This window comes from Chroicocephalus ridibundus, chromosome 9 (genome assembly GCF_963924245.1).
Source record: "Chroicocephalus ridibundus chromosome 9, bChrRid1.1, whole genome shotgun sequence".
NCBI classification, from domain to species: Eukaryota; Metazoa; Chordata; class Aves; order Charadriiformes; family Laridae; genus Chroicocephalus; species Chroicocephalus ridibundus.
The window spans coordinates 47,604,701-47,625,498 of record NC_086292.1 but is presented as its reverse complement, the minus strand read 5'-3'; the positions used below and the strand labels follow the sequence as shown (position 1 = coordinate 47,625,498).

Genomic DNA, 20,798 nt, shown 5'->3' with positions numbered 1-20,798 from the left:
ATTTTGAAAGTTGTGTAACAGACTAATGTTTAGAGACTATCATTCCTTGTTTCTCGTTTTAGAATCAGACACAGCATACACGTTTTTGATCCATTATTAAATATATCCACCAGGTAGTCCGGTTGAACAGCGTTCATCCTAAAGGCTCAAAAAGTAGTACATTGCAAATGCAGTTTCTAGTTATTATGCAAGTCGTCTTCTGCAAGCAGAAGTGAAGAGTGGGAGAGGTGGAGATACAATCCTATGTGTTGATGGAGTGATTACTTCAGAAATTCATTTATGTTTTCTAAAAAACTTCATGCATATTTGTCCAGGTCATTTGGATCTCTGCCTCTCAACTGTACACATGCTGACGATTACAAAACCCCACTGAGTTCTCATCTTCTGTATTCTTTTTATCTTAGTTTCACTTTGGACTGCATCATAGTGAAATTTAGTGGGAATATGTTATATCCCTAACTGCAAAGTTATCATAATGCAGGTAACATGGCCTGCATATCAATTCCATTTCTATAATCAAGAATACATGGGTTAAAGCGTCTGCAACAGTGCATATAAAGAAATCAAGAATTTAGTTAGGTTTTATAACCGCGGGCTGATAGTCAGTGAGAAATAAAAATGCATGCAGGCTTGGTTTTTCTTCTCTTTCCTTCCTTGGGCAGCTGCCCAAATGTTGCATTTCGGAGTTATAAGAGGGAGTTCGATTTGGCTCCTGTACAGATTCCGCAGTCACTGAACTGCTTTCTTCATTTAGTTAACGGTCTTTCTGAGCAACACTGGGTTGCATTCATCTTTATTATGCGCTAATGGGAATCACTGCATGGGAAGCCTTGATCTTGAGCTTTGCATAAAACTGCAGCTTGCAGATGCTCTAATCCTACAGGCTATTAGTACAATAAACTTGTAATTGATATATAGGTATAAGTCTTCCACATCACCTACCTGAAGGCCAAGAGTTATGAAATTTAATAAACTACCTGCGTCCTTGGGGCTGTGATCTCCCTTCATTTAGGAGAATGAAATGTCCAGCGCTGCTCCTGACAGTTATTAGAATAATTGTTAACGTACTATGAGAAGTAATTCAACATCAGGGAAATTTCTGAGACACAGTAGGCAAATTTAAAACATTTTATTGTGGTAATATTACAGTTAAAAGTGATATTTTAAAGCAATTTACCATGATAATGTCAATGCAGTGCTAAGACAAGTAGTTCCTTTTAATGCTGTTCGGAGAAAAACTGGTATCCACACAGATATAGAAAAGCTTCTGGAAGACTGGTTTAATAAAATTAAAAAGCAAAATCAGCGTGATACAATATAGTTGTGAAGAAAAATTGCTGGATAAATATCTAGAAGTGTATGTAAATGTCTGATATGAAGCGATGTTGAGTAACATGTTGGAGTCAGTACGTGCCATTGACTGCAGAACAGTGTGCAAGATAATTTATGGTTTTTTCTTGCTAAGAAAAATAGAAATTCTGTAAACATATGCAAAAATATTTAACTATTACCTCCAAGGCACAATTTCACACCACTTCTGGAATATTAAGACTAACTAATCAAGTATGTAGTAAAGAAGTGTTGTTTTTCCTTAGTAGTATGCAAGGGATGTACCCTCTTTCTAGAGATGCATATTTGATGAACTGCAGCAATGATTATTTGATTGATTTAACTATCAGAGAGGTTATAATAATCATAAAACAATTCAAAACATCATTAACTAGCAGAGCGTTTGAAATAATATAAATGAGACATTGATTCATGGTCGTGTTTAGTTTTAGTTTTATGTACTGTTGTGGTGCTTAAATATTTAGAACCGGTTTACATGTAATTATGGACACGTAGGTAGTATTGTTTGCTAACGGTGGTTCTTGATCGTAGCTAGTTTGTAACCAAGAAAAAAAAAATAAAAAGAGCATCTTATGTCCCTAAAAAAAAAATCAAAACCTCTAGAAGGAGTTGGAAAAATGCAGAAGTTTAAAAGGAGAGCTCAGCATGGGTAGGAATGGAAACTACCTCGCAGCCCTTACCATGGAATGGCTGCATGGCTGTCCTAACAGCGCGTACTGGGCAATGAGTTACCTCAAATTGGCTTTGGAAGGCTTTGGAAAAGAAAGGGTTCAGACCATTTTTCTTTGTTATAGTTTTTTATGCTTCTTCACCTATGGATGTCTTTAATTATGCATAATTGTGTCTTTTGTTGTAGACAAGTATTAGTGATATTCGGGAATGTTGCGTATGCCTGGGGGAAGTGCTGACCTTTGAGACATTTACATGTGGGGCTACCCTGGGATTAAAAAAATGTAATTTATAAGTGCATTCATTTGATTAGTGAAACTTCTGAGTTTTCACCGCAGTGTCTCATAAAGTCCATATGTCTTTGCATAGGAACATTGGGGTTTTTGAGGATCATTAGCATAAATAAAGACTTCATAATGATGGCTTCCCCATTCTCTCCTCCCTTCTGATACTGTGCACATCCTTTACATCCAATGGGGAAAACTGATCTCTTGCAGAGAATTTAGAAGCAACAGATGAGGACTGGGAGGCCCCTCTTCCCCTTCTGAACACCACCAGAGACCAGGTGGCCATAATGTGGGTATTGGATGTTTCATTCAGATTTTCTACAGTTCCTCTTTTTTACTGCAACAAAGGATTTTCTTTAACTAGGACACACATTAATGATCAGATACTTTTATCCTTTCTTGCCATACCCCAAAGTCTTTTCTCCTATCCATAATATTCTTTGCCTGTTTCTGCTTGATAATCAGTGTAGGCAGTTTTATTAGTTACGGTACCTAATTTAACATCAAAAGAATCAGACCACCTCTCTGGTGTGTGAATGACTGGAAGACCTGATTCAGGGAAGACATAAGGCATGTTGAGTGTTTCAGAGGCATCGGGGTTTCTGTCTGCCAGCATTGCTGACTTAAATGCAGGGAGAGCTAAGGGAAACCATGGTGGGTACAAAAGCAGCAGTAAAGACTTTTTTGTGCTAGATCCCAAAATTGTGCCTGGGAAAATATTTCCTAAGGCAGCTCTCCATCACTCTCGTATTAAACCTTTTAAGTCGACATGTAATCTGGTAAATCTTATTCATCCAGATAGATGCATTTGAATGAGAACTCACCCTGCGAGTAAAGACTGGCCAGTAGAAAGGTAACAGTTCTTATTTGTCATCCTCTATTGTTGTAACCATATTACAGAGGATAATGAAGTGCAAGTTACAGCAATTAGTTGGTGGCAGCGCAAACGATAAACGCAGCACTATTACTTCCATATACTGTGGGGTGCGATGCAGCCTATTGATTTAACGGCGGCTTTTCTTTTTTCCCTTTCACTCTCTAGTAAGAAACAACAGTGAGATTTATGTGAGCAGTACTGTTTTGGAATACAGATCAGGCTGGAGAAACGCTGGTGTGAATCTTTGGATGCTCACTTTTTAAAAAAGACCAGCCTAGGTTAATTCATAAAGTGCTTTACAAAATAGGATAAATGCCGTGTGTTCCACAGTAGGGCTCCTTGGCTTTTTTCCTCACACCTGACTGCCTATTAATCTGCCTTTTAACTGTGCCTGCGTGGAGCCACACATGGTTGGAGCCACCAGCAATGTATCTCTCTCCAGGCCTCTCCGAACTGGGTCACCCTTTTGCTATTGGTTAGCATTAAATTATTCCCGTTGAGATAACCAAGACACTCCATGGTGCTTTCTATTGTCATGTTCTGGCACTGAGATTTTCTAACAGATTATGGGCAATCTGTCATTTCAGGCTGTTCAAGGATATACAAAAAATTAGCCACATGTTGCTCTCTTGCACTGAGAAATTTGAACAAAGACAACAAAAAACATATTTTTCCCCATTGATGATTATTGCCTAATAAAATATCGTAAATAAAGCATAAAACACACCTTGAATAAAGAACTCTCATGATGTATGGCATTTGTCATTATCAAAATGCTCGTATGGATTTCAATGGAGAATAATTTCAGCTGTCTGGAGTGGGCTTTGGTGGGCAGCAGCTTCCACAGACCACTTGGAGCCTGCAGCCCCGTCCTGGAATCGGCCTTTAGTTGCACCTAAGAACTCACTGCACCGGTCATTATTTCATCCCAACTCTAATGCATTTAGGTCAGTGTGTAATCAATGTCCCCTGGTACAATTTTAAACATTTCCTTCCTCTTTTCACTGGACAATGAGAACCCAGAAGAATTGTATTGTTGATTTCATGAGGATTTTAAGTTCAGTCTAGATGACGGCCTTTGTATACAACCAGGCCACTAACATTGTAGGAATACTTGTGGAGACTTCAAGAAGTTTTGAATTTTATCCAGGTAAATATCTCATATCCGAGTGCACATATGCACACCTGAATATTTCAGTTATGCATAAGCAGTATATATTCAATGCCCATTAGTAAGGTGTACATATATTTTATATTTCATCTGGACGTTTTAAATATTTTATACATATATATGTAATATAAATTCTTATAACCTGTGTATTTTTGCGTCTTCATATGTGCCTATACATGCCTATGTGCATATAGATGTGCATTTGTTGTGCTCATGGCTGTCCATCTTTAGTTATCTATGGTTATGAAACTATAGGTATGGGTAGATAGATGGATGGATAGATATTATCTTCCTGTTTACACACTTCCCCTTTGAGGCATTTACTAAATCAGAAGCCATTGGTGCCATTCAGGAGCTGCTTTTGCTTTTGCCTGGATTGCTCCTCTTCCTTCTCTTTCTCTTTTGAAAAGACTTTTGATCTCTGTTAACGTCTGGGACTCTTTTCACAAACACAAATGTGCAAGATGCCCTCTGGCTCACAATCCATTTTTTTCTGCAGCGCAATCGTGGATTTATCATTCTGGCATAGTGCTTCTCTCTTGGCCAAGGCCCGCAAAAATGCTGTCACCCTCACCCTCCTTTTCCTACTGCCTATTGTTGACAATGATGGCTGGACCCTCCTTGAAATCAGTTTTGGTCTCCTTCCCTTCTCCACCTACACATAATCTGATTTGTGTATGTGTTTGCCTACACATAATCTCATTTCAAGAAACAAATTCGACTAGTATGTCTGTCTGGACAGCTCACGTTATTTGCGTTTCAGAACGGAAGTATTTGCATCCTCCTCTCCTCTCTCGCTGTGCCCTGTCTACTACCTCCTTCGTGTATTGTGAGGGACACCACCGTCATTCTGGTTGTCACCCAAGGACACAACATGGTTTTCTTTGCCTTGGTCTCCTATACGTTCACATCCAGACTACGTCAAAGGTTTTTAAGATTCTTTCTGCACAAAATCTCCCAGATGTATAGTCCTTCCCCTCTAATGCTGAATTATGTCATTTAGTGAACTGCAGGCTCAGAATTTAGCAGAGTATGGCTTTTATTGTGCTTGTCTCTGATAAATAGACTTTTCTACCAGTGAACACGTTCAATATTTTCACCTAATATTGTATGTTAAAAAGAGAATCGTGTTGGAAATTTAATTCTGAAAAACAAGCAGTGAGATGATAAATGCCGTGAAAAACAACTCCAGCCACTGCAATGCTTAATGTTCTAGTCATCATTTTATATCAGTTTCCAATTACCACTGCAAAGAGAGAACACCAATGTTGATAGAAGTAAAAGGCATATAAGCAAATTGACAAATGAATACATATTTCAGAGCTTAGAATAAACAAAACTAATAGACTTTTTACACCATTAAGGAACCCCATTTTTATGTTCTGAAAAAGGACATACTGGCAATGGCTGAACAAGGACTAGCAAGTTGTTGTTTCGCATGGGGACAGAGTTGGTGGAGAGAGTAATTTATTCTGGGACAAGTAATCCTTACCAGCTGCACCTGGTTTAGATTATTTCTCTTGCTGCGTGTCGGCCAGTTCAGTCGCTGGATGAAGCCTCACCTCTTGGTTAAAAACAGAAAGCAAGCCCATAAATGCTGCACTCCCATGCCCTCAGGCAAGTTGTAGAAGTAATGGTCCAAAAGGGTTTAGGAGTTTTATTAAGGCAGGGAGGCAGCAGGGGTCAAATCTGCACCAGAAGACCTATAACTAAGTCTGTAATTCTTATATGGGCAAAGCTGCAGGGATTTCTGCTTGATTAAGGATTGCATGATTGAGGCCAGTGACATTAACAGGCGCAACATTCGCTCTGCATCTCAAAATGGTGATCTAACATGTAGGAAAAAACCATGTAATAGCAAAATCCCAACACTTCCTTGCTGGTAAAAAGGGCTATATACTTCCCATACACATGCCAAGGCTGTAAATGGAATTTATTTCCATTTTTTTTTCTGCTATCAAAAGCAATTTTAGGAACTTCCCCGTTGTATTTAATGCATGTCTTTCGCCTGTATGGGCTCTGAACTTCCCCAGTATTGTTTTGAGGCGACATGATCAATAAATGTCAGCTTCTGAAGTGCTTTGCCAGTTCAGGTATCAGAAATGAAAACATAAGCTTCAGCTCTCTTTTACTGGTCCTGACAAATTGATTCTTTTTGGTCTACCTTGCATTTCTATCACTTTGTCTGTCTGAAGAGAAGTGGGTTTCTCACCGTTACCCACTGTTCGGCCAACCTGAATTCCAAAATCCTTTCAAAGGTTTCTTTTAAAAACAATTTATCTTGTGGTCATGCGCACAATAAAATGGGAACCAGGGGGACTCTGAGTGTGCAAGGGCTGGGGAAGCAAGGCTGGGATCTGCGTTAGCTTGCTTCCACTGTTCCTGGCGCCAGCCTGAACTGCGCGTTGCCTTGGGCAGAGGATGCAGAGCGTCCTTCCTAGTGGTCAGCCTTGGAGCAGGCAGGTTGCAAAACAGCATCCTGTGGGGCACTTATGTCTTGAACCCCTTTGTGTTTTGGAATTGGAATAGTAAAACAAAGGCTGTGCATGCACAATGAATATGCACTTGTAATTATAATTTGTACATGAATATTCAAGGTTACGCAATTAGGTGAGGAATTACATGCTTAAATGGCCCCCTGGGCCCTTTATGGCCAAAAAAAAGTAACTATTCATATGTACAGGTGCATATATATTTACTTAAAAAGAAATAACAAAGAATTGTTGGATCCCTGGTGCAACTTGTGATGAAGGAAGGATTTTTATCCTTGCTGCAAAAAACCTTAGCAGGATTGTTTTCCCATTACTGTTTTGAGCAACGGCACAAGTTCAGAAAGGGATTGATCTTAATCTGTACCTGTAGTTCCCCAAAATACATTCACAGTTTATTTTACAGCCGGCTTTTGCTGAGACACAGAAGTGCAGAATGCACTGCAACTGGGTTTGGCTTTTTCCCCAAAAAGTCTGTTAACAGACACATTCTTTGTTCTTAAGGGTTTGTGACACGTATGAAATGTAACACTTGCATTTTTTTCAGAGTTAGTTAATGAATTGAGTGTGCTTGGCTGTCTACTGAAATCTGCCTCTGAGATTTCCAATTCATTTTTGCTTAATTTCTTTGTTCTGGAAGTTTTAAAACTGTCAGCAGAGATGTGTTACCAGTCTTCGCATTATGACAGCAGTCCGAACCCTAGTTTCATTAGAGAGTAGAAAGGGATGGCGGTTACATTCCTTTTCCTCAGGTCCCATAGGAGGAAATATGGGTGAGCAAAAGCTGCTCCTGAAAGAAAAAAAAGCGTGTAAAGTACATACCCACAGGAAAAAAATCAAAAGAGCATTAGTCATCTATGCAGAACATACACAACACCTAATTAAATCAGGTTTCATTGAAATTAACATAAATGGCATGAATTAATGAATGCATTTTGTGATGAACGCTCAGCTCCCATGGTGCAGGCAGACTTTACAAGAGGCACTTTAGAGCAGACAATTTGTGGGGCAAAAGCTGTCACCGACTGTGTGTTTGTACCACGTAGAAGGGCAGTGGGCGGAAGACAGATCTCTGCTCTGGCATCTGGATGTATCCCAGCTCTGCCGCTTCCCTGCTGGGTGACCTTGGGCAGGTCACAGCTCCCTTCGTTTTCTCCGTCTTCCTATTTGCAGAATGGGGATCATTTTGCTAATCTCTGAAAGAATTTTGTAGTCTGCTCAGGAGTAGCAATATTTAGGGACAAAGCATTATTGTAACAATAATGCGTGATTTGCGTGCCGCTTTGTTCCCCAGTATGGGGCTTAAACTAAATTTATGTGATATACTGGTTTGTGCTGGATCTCTGCACAGGAGTGAATCTTATCCAAGATCAATACAATCATTCCCCAGTCCTGTGGTTTTTATGGGTTCTACAACATAAAGAAATCAGGTCCTTCCACAACAAAAGCACTATGCCTCTGCCATGATTGTTCAGCTGGGGAATTGGATAAATACTAAATTCTGTTTTTCCAGTGTTTTCCACTGCTTCTGTAACCGTTAATGAAATTACAATCTTGCTAATATCAATATGATGTCCTGTCGATGTAAAAGGTATGTGTGAGTTTTAAGCAAATACAAGTTTGAGTGAAAAATGTGCAGGCCTTCACCTGTTGTCATCCTGCTGACTTCAATGAGGTTATACAGTGTTTTCAAAAATGCACGGGAAGTGGCATTTTTCAAGTTAGAATCTTGATTTTCCATAAAATTTATCAATAGCACTCATTTACAAATTTCGTCATAGTGTTCTTCCCATGGGGAATTGCATTTTTTGGGAAAAATCACTTTTGGCAGAAAAAATACCGACTTACTGTTAAAAAAAAATAAATTGAACTTTTAAGTCGGAAATCATAATTTTTTTCAATAAAAAGAAGTATTTTCAATGGACGAGAAAAGAGGAAAATCACTTCTGTAGTGCAGGTTTGTCCGTGCCTGCAGGTTAAGGAGAGCCTGCAACCCCCCGCCCCAGGTGCCTGCCCGCTCCGGAGCCCCTGTGTGAACCTGCTCGTGTGTGAAACAGCTTCTTCGCGCCTGACCTGCAGCCAGTTAGGGCCGACACAAAGCTGCCCTTGACAGGCCCTAAGTGCGCTCGGTGTGTACGCATAAGGAAGCTGTTGGAAGAGTTCAGTTACAGATGCTCCCTTTCCCTTCTTTTACCCTCCATGTCCCCTTCTTCCCTGTCTTTGTTTCGTCTCGTGCCTTTCTCTCCCCATTCTGTATCAGGAAGGGCCACCTCTGAAGGGCCGGGGGAGCACAGCACCGCACCAGCAGAGACTAGTGGGAACAGCAACTACAACAGTGAGTGGTTTCCAACAAATCCGATGGCTAATGTAGGGTGCCTTGGGTGGGGGGGGTCTGTGGGTGCTGGTTCCAAGCTTTCCCTGTGCATGTTTTCTCTCTTGAATGGCACATAATCCTTTAGACCCCAAACCTGAAAGACACTGAGCCAGAAACTCAAGGGAATTGAGTAGTTTCATACAGTGCTTCAGGCTTCCCAGGATTTTGTTGTTTGTTACTTTTAACTGGGTTAACTTTTTAAACCCATCCCAAACCTGTGTTTTAGGCAACTGGATGGATGCAATTTATAGTGCTGTGTCTTTTAACGCTGCCCCGTGTGCTGCAGTCCTGTCCGACGCTTGGGCTGTGCGATTTGACGCCTCCAAAACACCACACCGGTGGCACAAGATGCATTGCCTTCTGCTTTTCTCTAACATGGTGTTGCTGAGGTAAAAGAGATGTCCTGGCCTCTTGTCATCACTAAAGCCCTTGTGGAACTGTAGGTTAAACCAGCACTTGGTCAGTATGTCCTGGCCAAGCTTCAGCTTGGGTAACCACCCAGGGCCCAGACTTGGAAGTTGTCACTCAGTTTTTCTCACTCCCTGTTTAGGCACAAGCCAAGTAACCCCACTTAGATTTCCTTGGGCATAGCTCTCAGCTTCAGTTATAAAAGGCACGTACCTTTCCTAAGGTTTGGTCTGCCGCCTTGATCTACAAGTTAGATAGCTGTGACTCGTTTGTTAAAGAATCTCTGTGTTGTTTAAGTTTTGGGTTAAATAATACTTCAGTGTTGTATTTTGCCCGTTGTAATAAGTAGCACACACTGTATAAGTGACAAACGTTGTAGTCCATTATTTTGAGCAACCACTGACTCCCCAGCTGCTTTGTGCTGAGGTGGATTAGAAGCTGCTTTGAATCACCCTGTGGTCGGTTGAGCCACTGACCCCACCGTGACTGTTTTACGTACCTTCCCGTCCCATTTCGTACCTTCCTGTCCCATTGCGGTGACTGGCAGGAAGGAGCGGCGCACCTCTCTGCTGATGGGTTGGTGACGAGTATCGTTGACACTCTGAGGACCAAATTGGCTGGCATCAGCTGCCAGTGGTAGAACTGCACTCACTTATAGCCAGAACGAATTTGATCTGGCTTCCTTATGCAAAGCATGTAATGAGAGCCCTAGAATTTCTTCTTAGTGCAGTCTGTGAAGATAGCACCTATAATGCATCGGTATTTGCTCCTTTAATATATTTTGGCATACATGTGGGTGTATTTACAAAGCACATGTAGTTAAATGTCATTGAAAAATATAATTAAAAATCAATTAAGAGACCATTTTAAAAATAGGAGGTTGTAAAAATGGAATTTACAATAATAACAAGACTAAGCATTTGGCATTTACATGTCTGTACCAAATAGGGATTCCCTTGTTAGCTGAGCTTGAGTGACAAGGTACTCTCTTATCTCCAGGATATAAATTCCAATATTCTTGTTATTGCTGGGACAAATAAATACCTGCATAAAGACTTCTTGCCAACTAACACCAACTGATTAAATTCAGACAATTCGTTTTTTGTTCTTATCTGGGCCCTATGCCAAAAATATCCCATCGTATGAAGGGCCAGATTTTGCACTCAGCTTATGCTGAGTTAATGCATAGCAAATACTAGTCTACCGATACGAGTCTAAGCACAGAGAGGCATTTTAAAACGTTTTTGTTTCCTATACGAAACCTGAACATATTTAGAAGCAAGCAGGGAAGAGGTGTTTGGTCCGTAGCACGATATGATGGTGAATGCAATTGCTGTGACTAGACCTCTCCGAGGTGGAGGTGCATGAGGTGTGCTTGCACCTAGGAAATAGAAAAGTCCCCACGACACATTTTGGCTTCCACAGAAATATAACCAGAGAGATAACTGGCAATGTCTCCATGAAATCCATTAGAATATCCATTAGAATATGTATATGTACATGCCTAACTTAAGCCTGTATGCTCTGAATCTATAGCCATGCTTGCATGAACAGGCTTTTAAATGGTAGGAGATCAAAAACTGTCCTGCCGTGGGATCAAGCATCCTAGATTTATACCCAAACATTAAGTCTTTTTACTTGTTAATATCGATAATTTGCTTCCCCTTCCTCTTCCGTCTTCATCAGAAACAGCTGGCAAGTGTTTCTGGGGGTCATCCTGAGGTTCTTGTAAAAGAAGTGGAGATTAAATGTATAAAAAGCATTTTAAAAATCATAACCCCATAGAAAATACTGGGATCAATGATCATGTCCATCTGTGATGATTCCACGGTTGAAGAGAACAGGGCGGGATTACTCTGAAAGCTCTCAGCCTGTGCCTGCGCTCGTGCCAGTTCTTTTCCTGGGCAGCAGTGAGGCGAGGTGGTTCGCTCTTCCCAAGCAGGTTAACGCACTGCCTGCTTTGGAATCAGTTTGGGAAGACGGGGAGGTTCTGCTGGCAAGCGGTGTGCCTCTGCCTGGGGAGACGGAAGGTTGGTGGTATTTGCTACAATGGACCGTTTCTCTCAGGTTATGCATTAAAGTGAATGTGAGAAACATCACACATCCTCCTGTTTGATTCCTTGCTGGTTGGGTTTCTCCCTCTCGTCTGGCTTTGGTTTCCACAATTTAGCTGTCTTTCAGTCCTCAAGACATGCGCAGACCAAAAAGAATCAAAGCCCTCTTGAAAATCTGACATTCCAGCCCGTTAGAATTTGGGCGATATGAAAAGTCTGTTTCCCCTATTTATGAGTAGTCAGAGGCTTTGCGTGTGCTACCCCATGGTCTCATCAGTTTAAGATCCAGGAATCAGCCCCTTTCTTTTAACACTGCTTGCTGCTCTGGCTCTTAAGATCATCATTAAAATCTTACTATAATACTCAATCTGCATTTTTCCTGTTTTTTAGATCTATGGATATGCTTGCAATGGCATATGTAGGCATGTTTTATGACTGTGGGTCACTTTGAGTATTCTGTTCCTTTTAAAAGATGTCTTCTCTCTTTTTTTTTGGTCCCTCATTCAGGCAATTTCCATAAGTCATTGCCTGTGCCGTTCCTGTGCCACTACAACAGGAAGCATGCTGTTGTGCTGTTGTAGTCCTCACCGTACATCTTCTCTCTGAACCATGCGGTATGTGCTCAGACTTGGATGGAAGATGGGGGTTTTTTTTGTGTTTGCATATGAACATCTGCTTCCAAATCCCAAGCCAAGAAAGACAAGAAGCAAATTAAACTATTTGTTCTTCTTTCTCTTTAATATCAAAGTCATTTCTTACATGCTATTTAAGCTTCCACTTTTGATCAGGAGATATTAAAAATGGATCTAAACAACTTACATCTTAATCATATTCCTTTGTGAAAACAGAAGACTGAGAGTGAGCTGGAGAAAAAAGCAATCGCTCCTTTGCTGCTAATGCACACACCAGTAACCTACGCCACGAATTCTCTGCCCTGCCCTTAGCGTGGAGAGGCGTCCCTGGCCCTCCCGACAAGCCCCGCTGCCGAGCAAGAGGCCTGTGTGACATTGTGCAGCTGGAAATCAGTCTCCGCCTGCGTGGAAGCAGCATGTGAACAATTCCCTACTGCTCTTTGATTTCTGCTTGAGACCTGGAAAAGGGAGAGTTTTGAGGATGACTCAGATATTCCTTCTTCCCTCCGGGCTTTCTTGATATGGCAGCCCAGCAGCTAACTCACTGCTCGGGATGCCTCTATTGCAAGTTCTCAGTCTGTTTCCTCCAGAGTGCCCTCTAATTTTAGAAAAGTCTTTAATAAAAACCAAACAAAACCTTGCATGTTTTCACAATCCTGAGCAGATTTTGAACAAGACGTTGTTATCTCCAGGAGGCAAAACAATAAATTACGGTACTATTTGGATTCAATCAATGAAAAATTAAAAGATAGGAATTAGAATGAGGTTTGGTTTTTCATAAGAAATCGGTCCTTCTGCACAAACTTGATCTCATTCCTTGATGAGATCACAGATTTAGTTACTAGTTCGGTTACAGTAGCTGTGCAAATATAATAAATTTTTGTAACATGTTTGGTTCAGTTCTGAAGGATATTCTGATTAAAAATTTAGCACTATACAATTATCAATAACATGCATTAAAAATTTAATACGAGCTAAATGACAGATCTGAAAAAGCAGCTGTCAATATGGAATGATCATAAATATATTTTTGGTGGGCTTCTGGTGTTAGACTCACTCCTATCAATATTTACATTAATGATCTGGAAGTAAATATAAAATCACTGCAGATAAAATTTGTGAATGACAAAAACTGGCAGAGTGGCGAGTATTGATGAGGACACAGCGTTCATCCAGAGTGATCTCAACCATCTGACAAATTATTTTAACACTTCTAGAGGGAGGATGAAATTCATCTCCGTGTTATCTCAAGGGGTTGTGCTTCTTTTTGTAGGCAGCCTGGGCTCTGAGAACTGAAAGGTCTGGGTATAAGGCAAGAGATGACAGTTAGGACGTGCCAAACAGAGGGATCCAAGGAAACAGTAGGTATGTGGTTGGGCCAGGTGACTTTCTGACCCTCAGGTTAACTGGCACAGCCTTGCTCGTGTCCATACAGCTCAAATCTAGCGTTCTCTCAAAGAAACTGGCTGCATCCCACCTGCCCACTGGGATTAGTCCCTGGGCCCTGCTAACCCCTGCGCGGCACCTGGACAAGGTCTGAAGAAATGCTATTTCATGCTGGCCTAACAGCGTGCTGTCAGCGGAGCATTCTGGGCAGTCACATGCTAATATTGGCCCCGTACCCTGCTTGCTTTACCGATACAGTTATAACTAATGAGGCAGAGTAGTCAGTGTGAGGGCTGATGAGAGCAGCATTCAGCACACCTGCTGCCTCCCTGCTGCCAAGTTTCTCATCTGCTGCAGCAGAGGCGAGTTTCTAAGGAGAGAAGTGAGGAAGAACAAATGTGATACCTTTTCTGCTGATGAGGGATCTCTCAGAGGCGAGAGGGCAGCGTGAGAGGAGACACAAATGCTTTAAGACCCCAGAAGCGCAGAAGGGAGTCCAGCGTGATTTCCAGAAAAAAATCGGCACCTCATTTCCATGCATCTGAATTCAGTTCAGTGTTTTGGTTTTAACAGAGAGCCAGCTTAGGTCGTGGAAAGATTTTAATTTATTTAGTGAGGTTTACACTGGGCTTTGCGGCCCTGCACATCTCCATGCCATTCTCATTCCTTGCAGCTTAAGGACGCTAAGGAAGGGAGACTGTCATCCTGAAGGGAGACACATAACTATGAGGACTCTTTTATACTTCTCCTTGTGCTAGCTTAAGCTTCATGAATAAGTTAAGAGCTGCTCTTCCTCCTGCTCTCAGGTTGGCCATCTATTGCCGATACAAAAAAATCTCGGAACGGAAATATTACTATGGTTTGGGGAAGATCTTGCCAAAAAGGACCCCTTTAAAGGGGTGTGAGGTTTAGTGGGCAGCTGTACAAATAGCTTTGGTTTATGGACTTTAACACTGTAAAAAGCCAACTCACTACCCACAGTCTTAATTAGAGTGCACTGTACTATTAAGGGGGATGTGGGAGCTTTGTCTGTGCCAGACAGAAATCACCCGGTGTAAATCCTACCTACAACACTGTTTTGGGGAAAAAGTCACTCTGTTTGGGTGTCCTATTCCAAAAACATCTGTTTGCAGCAAAGTGACAAAAAGAGACATTTCAAGTCTCACAGCTCATGCCTTTTCAGATTAGTGCAGATCTGTGAGTCTTTGAGCTCCCACAGGAGTTAAATAATTATTTTTATAATCATTTGTAAAGCCATTCCCTTGGTTGTGTAACAGTCAGGAATGAGCCTCGCATCTCTTATAGCACGAACTTCCCAAGTGAGGAATGAAGGAAGTTCATATATCTTCTCCTGACTTATACGCCAATTTTTGATTCCAGAGTCACATCACTGTAGCTTGCGAGCCAGAGGATCATGACAGCAGTCCAGGTCTCCTCTTTCTTAGGACTTTGTGGGCACTTATATTGAATTTACTATGAATTTTCCACTCTCTGTTTAGGGTTTGGCTCTATGTGCCAAGATCAGTTGTTCTTTGTCTCTCCTTCTACTGAGGGAGACTAAACCAAAATTCCCCTGTATACTGAGGACTTAAATAGCTAAACACAGTAAAGAAAGCTTTATCAGCGAGCTGTCTGACATCCGTCTCCTCTTTATGTGTACTCTGCAGGTCAATAGTTATCATAACCTCTATGAACCCAGAAACCAACCCACCAGACAGCTTAATCCTTACATCCCTCACGTTCCACCATTGCCTTTGTGCTTTGGATTGCAGTGGTTCCCATCAGGGTCTTTCCTTCCTCTAATTGGCGGACATTAAGTTGTCATGTAGAAAAACAGTAGTTACAGGGGGAATCAGCATCTCTGAGTCACACAAACTCATCCAACTCTTTCCAGGCTTGTTAAGCTCACTCCTCTTCTTGTTTTCATGACCTGCTGTATAGCACCTCGCTAACACGGTACAAGCATCCCAGGAACAGGGGGAGAAGAACCTCCTTCAGAGCAGGAAAGCCCCGTGAGGCTAGGTAGGCAGGAGGACCCGCTCAGCTTGTGAGCTACAGTGAGGCTGCAGAGGCTGCGGTTCCACCTTGGCTTGTAATATTGTAAGATTTATTTTGAGATCTCATCAGCAATTCACTGTGGGCTGCTCTCTGCTGAGCAAAACTCATCCATCAATCTACTTCTATGGCCACATTCCAGCCTACACCGAGGTGACAGTTCAGTTGTACTAATGATCAGCCTCACATACGCATCCCCCCTTGCTCTGATTCTTCTTCTCTTATGATGATTTAATTGATTGAGCACACTGGCTTCTAGTCAAAAAGCTCTTCTCAGCTTAACTCTCACTTTAAAAAAAATCACTGCTTAACATCTCTATAATTAGACTTAGTTGCTAAACCCTGTATCCAGGTGGTTAGTGGTATATAAGAGGGACATATCTTGAACTGATCAACTCAGGGATTTACGAGAAATGCCCTTAATCCATATTTCACAATTTGTTAACGTTTTCTACTTTGGTGGCTAAATAAAGCTGGTTGAGGAACATCCATGTGGAATGAGGACAGCTAGGTGGTTTTTTTATTCATATCCCTGTTATTGTTTGGGGAAGCTCAATATGTTTCATTAATATTGCATTTACAATGGAAGGGGACTCAAAAGCCAAACAGTTCAATTATATTCTGAAGCCTGCAATGTGATACAAAAATGTGCAGTGCTGTGAGTTCCTGTCGTGGTTTAAGACCAAGTACTCCTGTTCCCTAGTCAACAGCACTCTTCCCTCCTTTATTCCACAGAACGGTTGTTTCATAACACAAACTGAAAGCAAATGACATGGTTTGAGGGTTTTGTTCAATTTCTCATACTCGATTCAGGTTCACGGAGAGACTCAATAAACAAAAGAAATCTTTGGGACTGATATCCCTGATAGACAAGAGTCTGACTCGTCCGATGGGGTGTGTTGACCCTACTTCCATGAAGGTGTGTATTAAGCGAATATGTTGAAAAACCCTCACTGGATAGGTTGAGCTGCAGCTGGTATAACGGGGGGAATAAACTCAGTTTCCTTTTCTGGTTTTGCAGTTCCTTGGTCCAATAGTAACATTGGGGGTGTGGTAATTTGCATCCGGAATGGGGTAGAATTATGAACTAGCCCCTGAGGAACCTGACAGCTCCCCTTCATCATCCCCTGCTTCCCCAAGAGAGAGTGAGAACTTGCGGCTGATTTCAGTGAAAGTGAGATGGTGCTTTATATGCAGAGTAGGCCACCCATTGTCCTGACGCAATGTGATCTGGTTGCTAGAAATGATGATACGTATGAATTGAATTTTTTTTTTCATTTTTCGTTTTAGGAGACACCAAAGTAAAAATTTGATTTTGCCGGATTTATGGCTTGATCAATCACCCTATTAAGAATAATGATTTCACTCTCTGACCTTGTAGGGCATCAGCGATGAGATTTGATATGATGGTCCAAACACTTTTGCAATACAACCCTTAGCTAGTGTATGGCAGTCTATTGACTGAAATACTGTCAATGCACAAATGAGATTATAACCACAGAAGGTCTTGATTGTTTTGGTCTTTTATTCAATACACTCCTCTGTTACAAGCAACTTCTTGGCATTTTTTTCAAGGTAGCCCGGGCATTTCTTTTCTGACAAATGATGCTTTAGTTGATCATATAGACAGACTCTTTTCTGCAGTTTTTTCTATCTTTAGAAGACTTATCTGTAATGGGACTATTGCATTTAGTGTCTCTGCACTGTTCAAGTCTTGTACTCTGTAATAGCCTCTGTGAGCCTTATTGGCTGTTCAGTTTTCCAGAAAGTCTGCTAGAGCTGGGATGGAGGGAACCGGTGCGTCTGGACGTTCTGGTGGGGCATTGTTGCCCAGCTGGAGAAGAGAAGGATGGCTTTAGTGCCCAGCTTTCATTTCATTCGAATGAGCAGAATTGCTTTACTTCCCCCATAGGTATAACAATTGTTAAGAATTTATATTGCTATTCATTCTGTATAATAATGAACAGAAACTGGTTTTGCACTCTTAACCTTTGCTGTTAGGTAGGAAAAAAGAAGCAGGAACAGTGACTGCTGGGAGACCGTATATATCTGCCCCATCTTACTTACTGCCACTTCTTATACTTGGGGAGACACCGCCTTTATGCTGTGTCATGTTCGTGCCTTCCACTGCGAAAAATAACTAGTTAATGCAGTTTTTACTTTCTTTTGTATGTTTCCAAAATAGATCCGTTTATCACTTAAATAAATCCACCCGGCGTTCCTCATGTATTCTGATTTTTCAGTTAAATATTGTTTGTATTTAAATATAAATATTGCCCAAAATGTAGCATTAATATTTCGCCGACTGAAGTGCAGTTCCGTATCTTATTAAAATTTAAACAGCCATTATGTACATGAAAGATTTTTTTGTTGTAGTTTGCAAGGTGGTATAACAATAATTACCAGAGTGCATCAATCATTTTTCATTGCCTCATTTATATCACAGGGATAAGTAGCTCCAATTAAAATCCCATTTTACATAAATAGATATGGTTTGTATCAAACCACAGTCTGTTTCCACTTCTGAAACGCTGGCCATAAGAAATCTTTCTCGTTATTCAAAGTGTATGATGTGTACTGCTTATCTTTTTGTGCTTAAAAAGACACAACTCTGCAGGCAGGCATGGCTTTCTGCAGGTTTGGCAGGGAACAAATAACTGTTACTGTAATTATCTATCAATTCTACTGTTCCAAATATTTTAGCCAAAAAGCTAACCAGTATAATCACATGTTTATTACCGACACATTATAGATTGAGTAAGCAGAAACAGAAAATGTTTATTATGAATCAACGGCTATAGGAAAAATTGTATTTTTTCTGTTACTAGTGATTTTGCCTCTACCACAGCGGCTTTTCTGCTAAATCTGCCTGCATTGTCAACTATTGTGAACAACCAAATAAGGGGAAACTTGGTAAATTATCTTCTGCTAGACTATGATTAGCTCTGCAATGAAAGAAGCAGATTAAAAATCATACTTTCCCCTTCACCCCTCTCTGAAAAGGCCGGTCCCAATCCCAGGCTGTTCCTCCCTGCACTTCAGGCAGGAGAATGCTCTGATCGGCACAAAGTGCCTCCGCCTTCCCGTTGCATTCAGGCAGTAGCATCCACAGCATCCACGTTGTTTTTTCTTTTCCATCATGTAATGGTATTTGGCCCAGCCTTCGGATCTCCCTGCATCTTTGCATACAAACCTGGGAACAGCTTGGTTCCAGAGTTTTAGTTCAAACCCATCTCCATTACCGTCTGTGTTCTGTGCTGCTGGCGAGAAGTTGCCATTTTCCTCTGGATTCCGATGCTTTTCTTTACTACAACTGGGTCGTTAAGTGAGGCAATCATAGGTGACAACTATGAGTTGCTCCACACCATAAACTAGGGTCACTCATTCCATTGCATTTTACGTGCCGTCCCTTTGGACTCTGAGGTTTTCCAGTAAAGCGGGGGTCCCCGGCGCGGTGCGCGGGACACACCAGGGAGCAGATTTGCTGCAAAGCCTTTGTACACTTTCAAAGTTGCAACATTCAGCTTGCAAGTGGTTAAAAATTTGCTGTGCCACTACAGGTGGCTTTTTGCACAATCTGTGCAGAGTTTGGAGCTTGATGAGCAGAGAATTGCAGGAATTCTCAATGACTCTAGCAAAAGGGCTAAACAGTAGCTTGGATCGCACTACGCCTTTTCTGTAAATTCCCTTTTCTTTCTCACCCCTAGTGCAGTACTTCTGGAGCCAGCAATAGGATGCTGATGGGGACAGTCATACAGTGACATTAGAGTGAGCGTTGGCTATCTGTGAGCAGGTGGCAATGGCCTGTCCACCCTGCTGCCCCTATGAACACCTCCATAGCGGAGCTGTTGAAGGAAAAGTAGGGAAAAATGCTAGACTCGGGCTCAAAAATGTACTGAAGTGTTTACCGCAGATATTGAAGCATGTGCTTAAAGTTAAATAGATGTTTTGGGGCTGTCCAAAACGAGGATAAATTAGGAACTTAAAGCAAACGATTTAGCTCAGTTTTAGAAAGGCTTTTCTAACTGCTGTCTCGCCATTTGCTTTTTTCTTCAAATCAGTGTCTACCAGCTTTATTTCCCTGCTGCTATTGCTATGACTAAACCCCCTTATTTGTGTCATAACTTAATCGCCGGATTCTGTCTCTGAAGTGCTGAAATAGTAGATAATGTCTGTGTTTTTATTTGTAAGGTCAGGAGCACCAATTCATAGTGTAGGCACCACCAGCGCAGCGAGCTGACAACAGAGTCGGTCCAGCTCCTGTTTTCTTACAGTCGCGCAACAGAAAATCAATGGTGTCAGGAACATTGGGATAATTCTACTGTTAGAATCGATACATGCTGATTAAACTAGTTGTGTCTGTTGGGTAAATTTGCTGCATCATAATTAGAATTATTAATTAAAAATAGGAAATCAATTGACACAAATTAAGCAAAAAAGAAATTTGCTTTATTTCTTTGACACTCTCTCCAGAGGCCTCAATAACTGTGACAACAGGGACGTGACCGAGTGGCATTTGTCAGTTTTTTAATGCTGTCCTGAGTTTTAGAAATTGACTTACAAAACCCTGCTAATGCAGCTCCCAGGAAATCAGACATTAGGTGTCGTATGTGCAAGAAGCAGTTATTTGTTTTTTTGCAGTTAGTCATTATCCCCTGCCTACCCAAGAGTGAAAAGCCGGAGTCCTGCGCGTGTCACCGGGGAGAGGAAGCGGCTGGGGAGTGACAGCCTTGGGGAGCAAGATGTAGCCCATCCCCTTCTCACATTGTTTTCTGGTTTTCAGTTAACAAGGATAAACAAATTGATCATTTCTGTGGTGGTTGTAATGGGCTACTCATTGCTGGCTACTTCCTATAATGTGCTGGTGACCTTCATTATTTTCAGGGACACATTATGTGGGACACTAAAGCGGGGAGGCCTCGGTAACGCTCTTTGCAAGGGCAGCAGGAATGTACGTCTTCTTTCCTTTCAGCTGTTTATTTTTCTCTCTGTTGTTTCTGGATTTTATGTGGTTTTTATTTTCTTTCTTTTAACCTACACCCCCCT

The 20,798-nt window shown here is 41.4% G+C and overlaps 1 protein-coding gene across 14 annotated transcripts in view; it reads left to right on the top strand.

The window, feature by feature from the left end:
- The window catches only part of MEGF11 (multiple EGF like domains 11), a 283,386-nt gene that overhangs the window by 141,642 nt on the left and 120,946 nt on the right, over window positions 1-20,798 (top strand). For 12 of the 14 annotated variants that reach the window (XM_063347292.1, XM_063347291.1, XM_063347304.1 and 9 more), the window contains exon 7: window positions 9,104-9,178. The exons of the other annotated variants lie outside the window; for them this stretch is intronic. In XM_063347292.1, coding sequence (XP_063203362.1) covers window positions 9,104-9,178 — 75 coding nt within the window. The remainder of the gene's footprint in view (window positions 1-9,103; window positions 9,179-20,798) is intronic. 14 annotated transcript variants of the gene reach the window in all.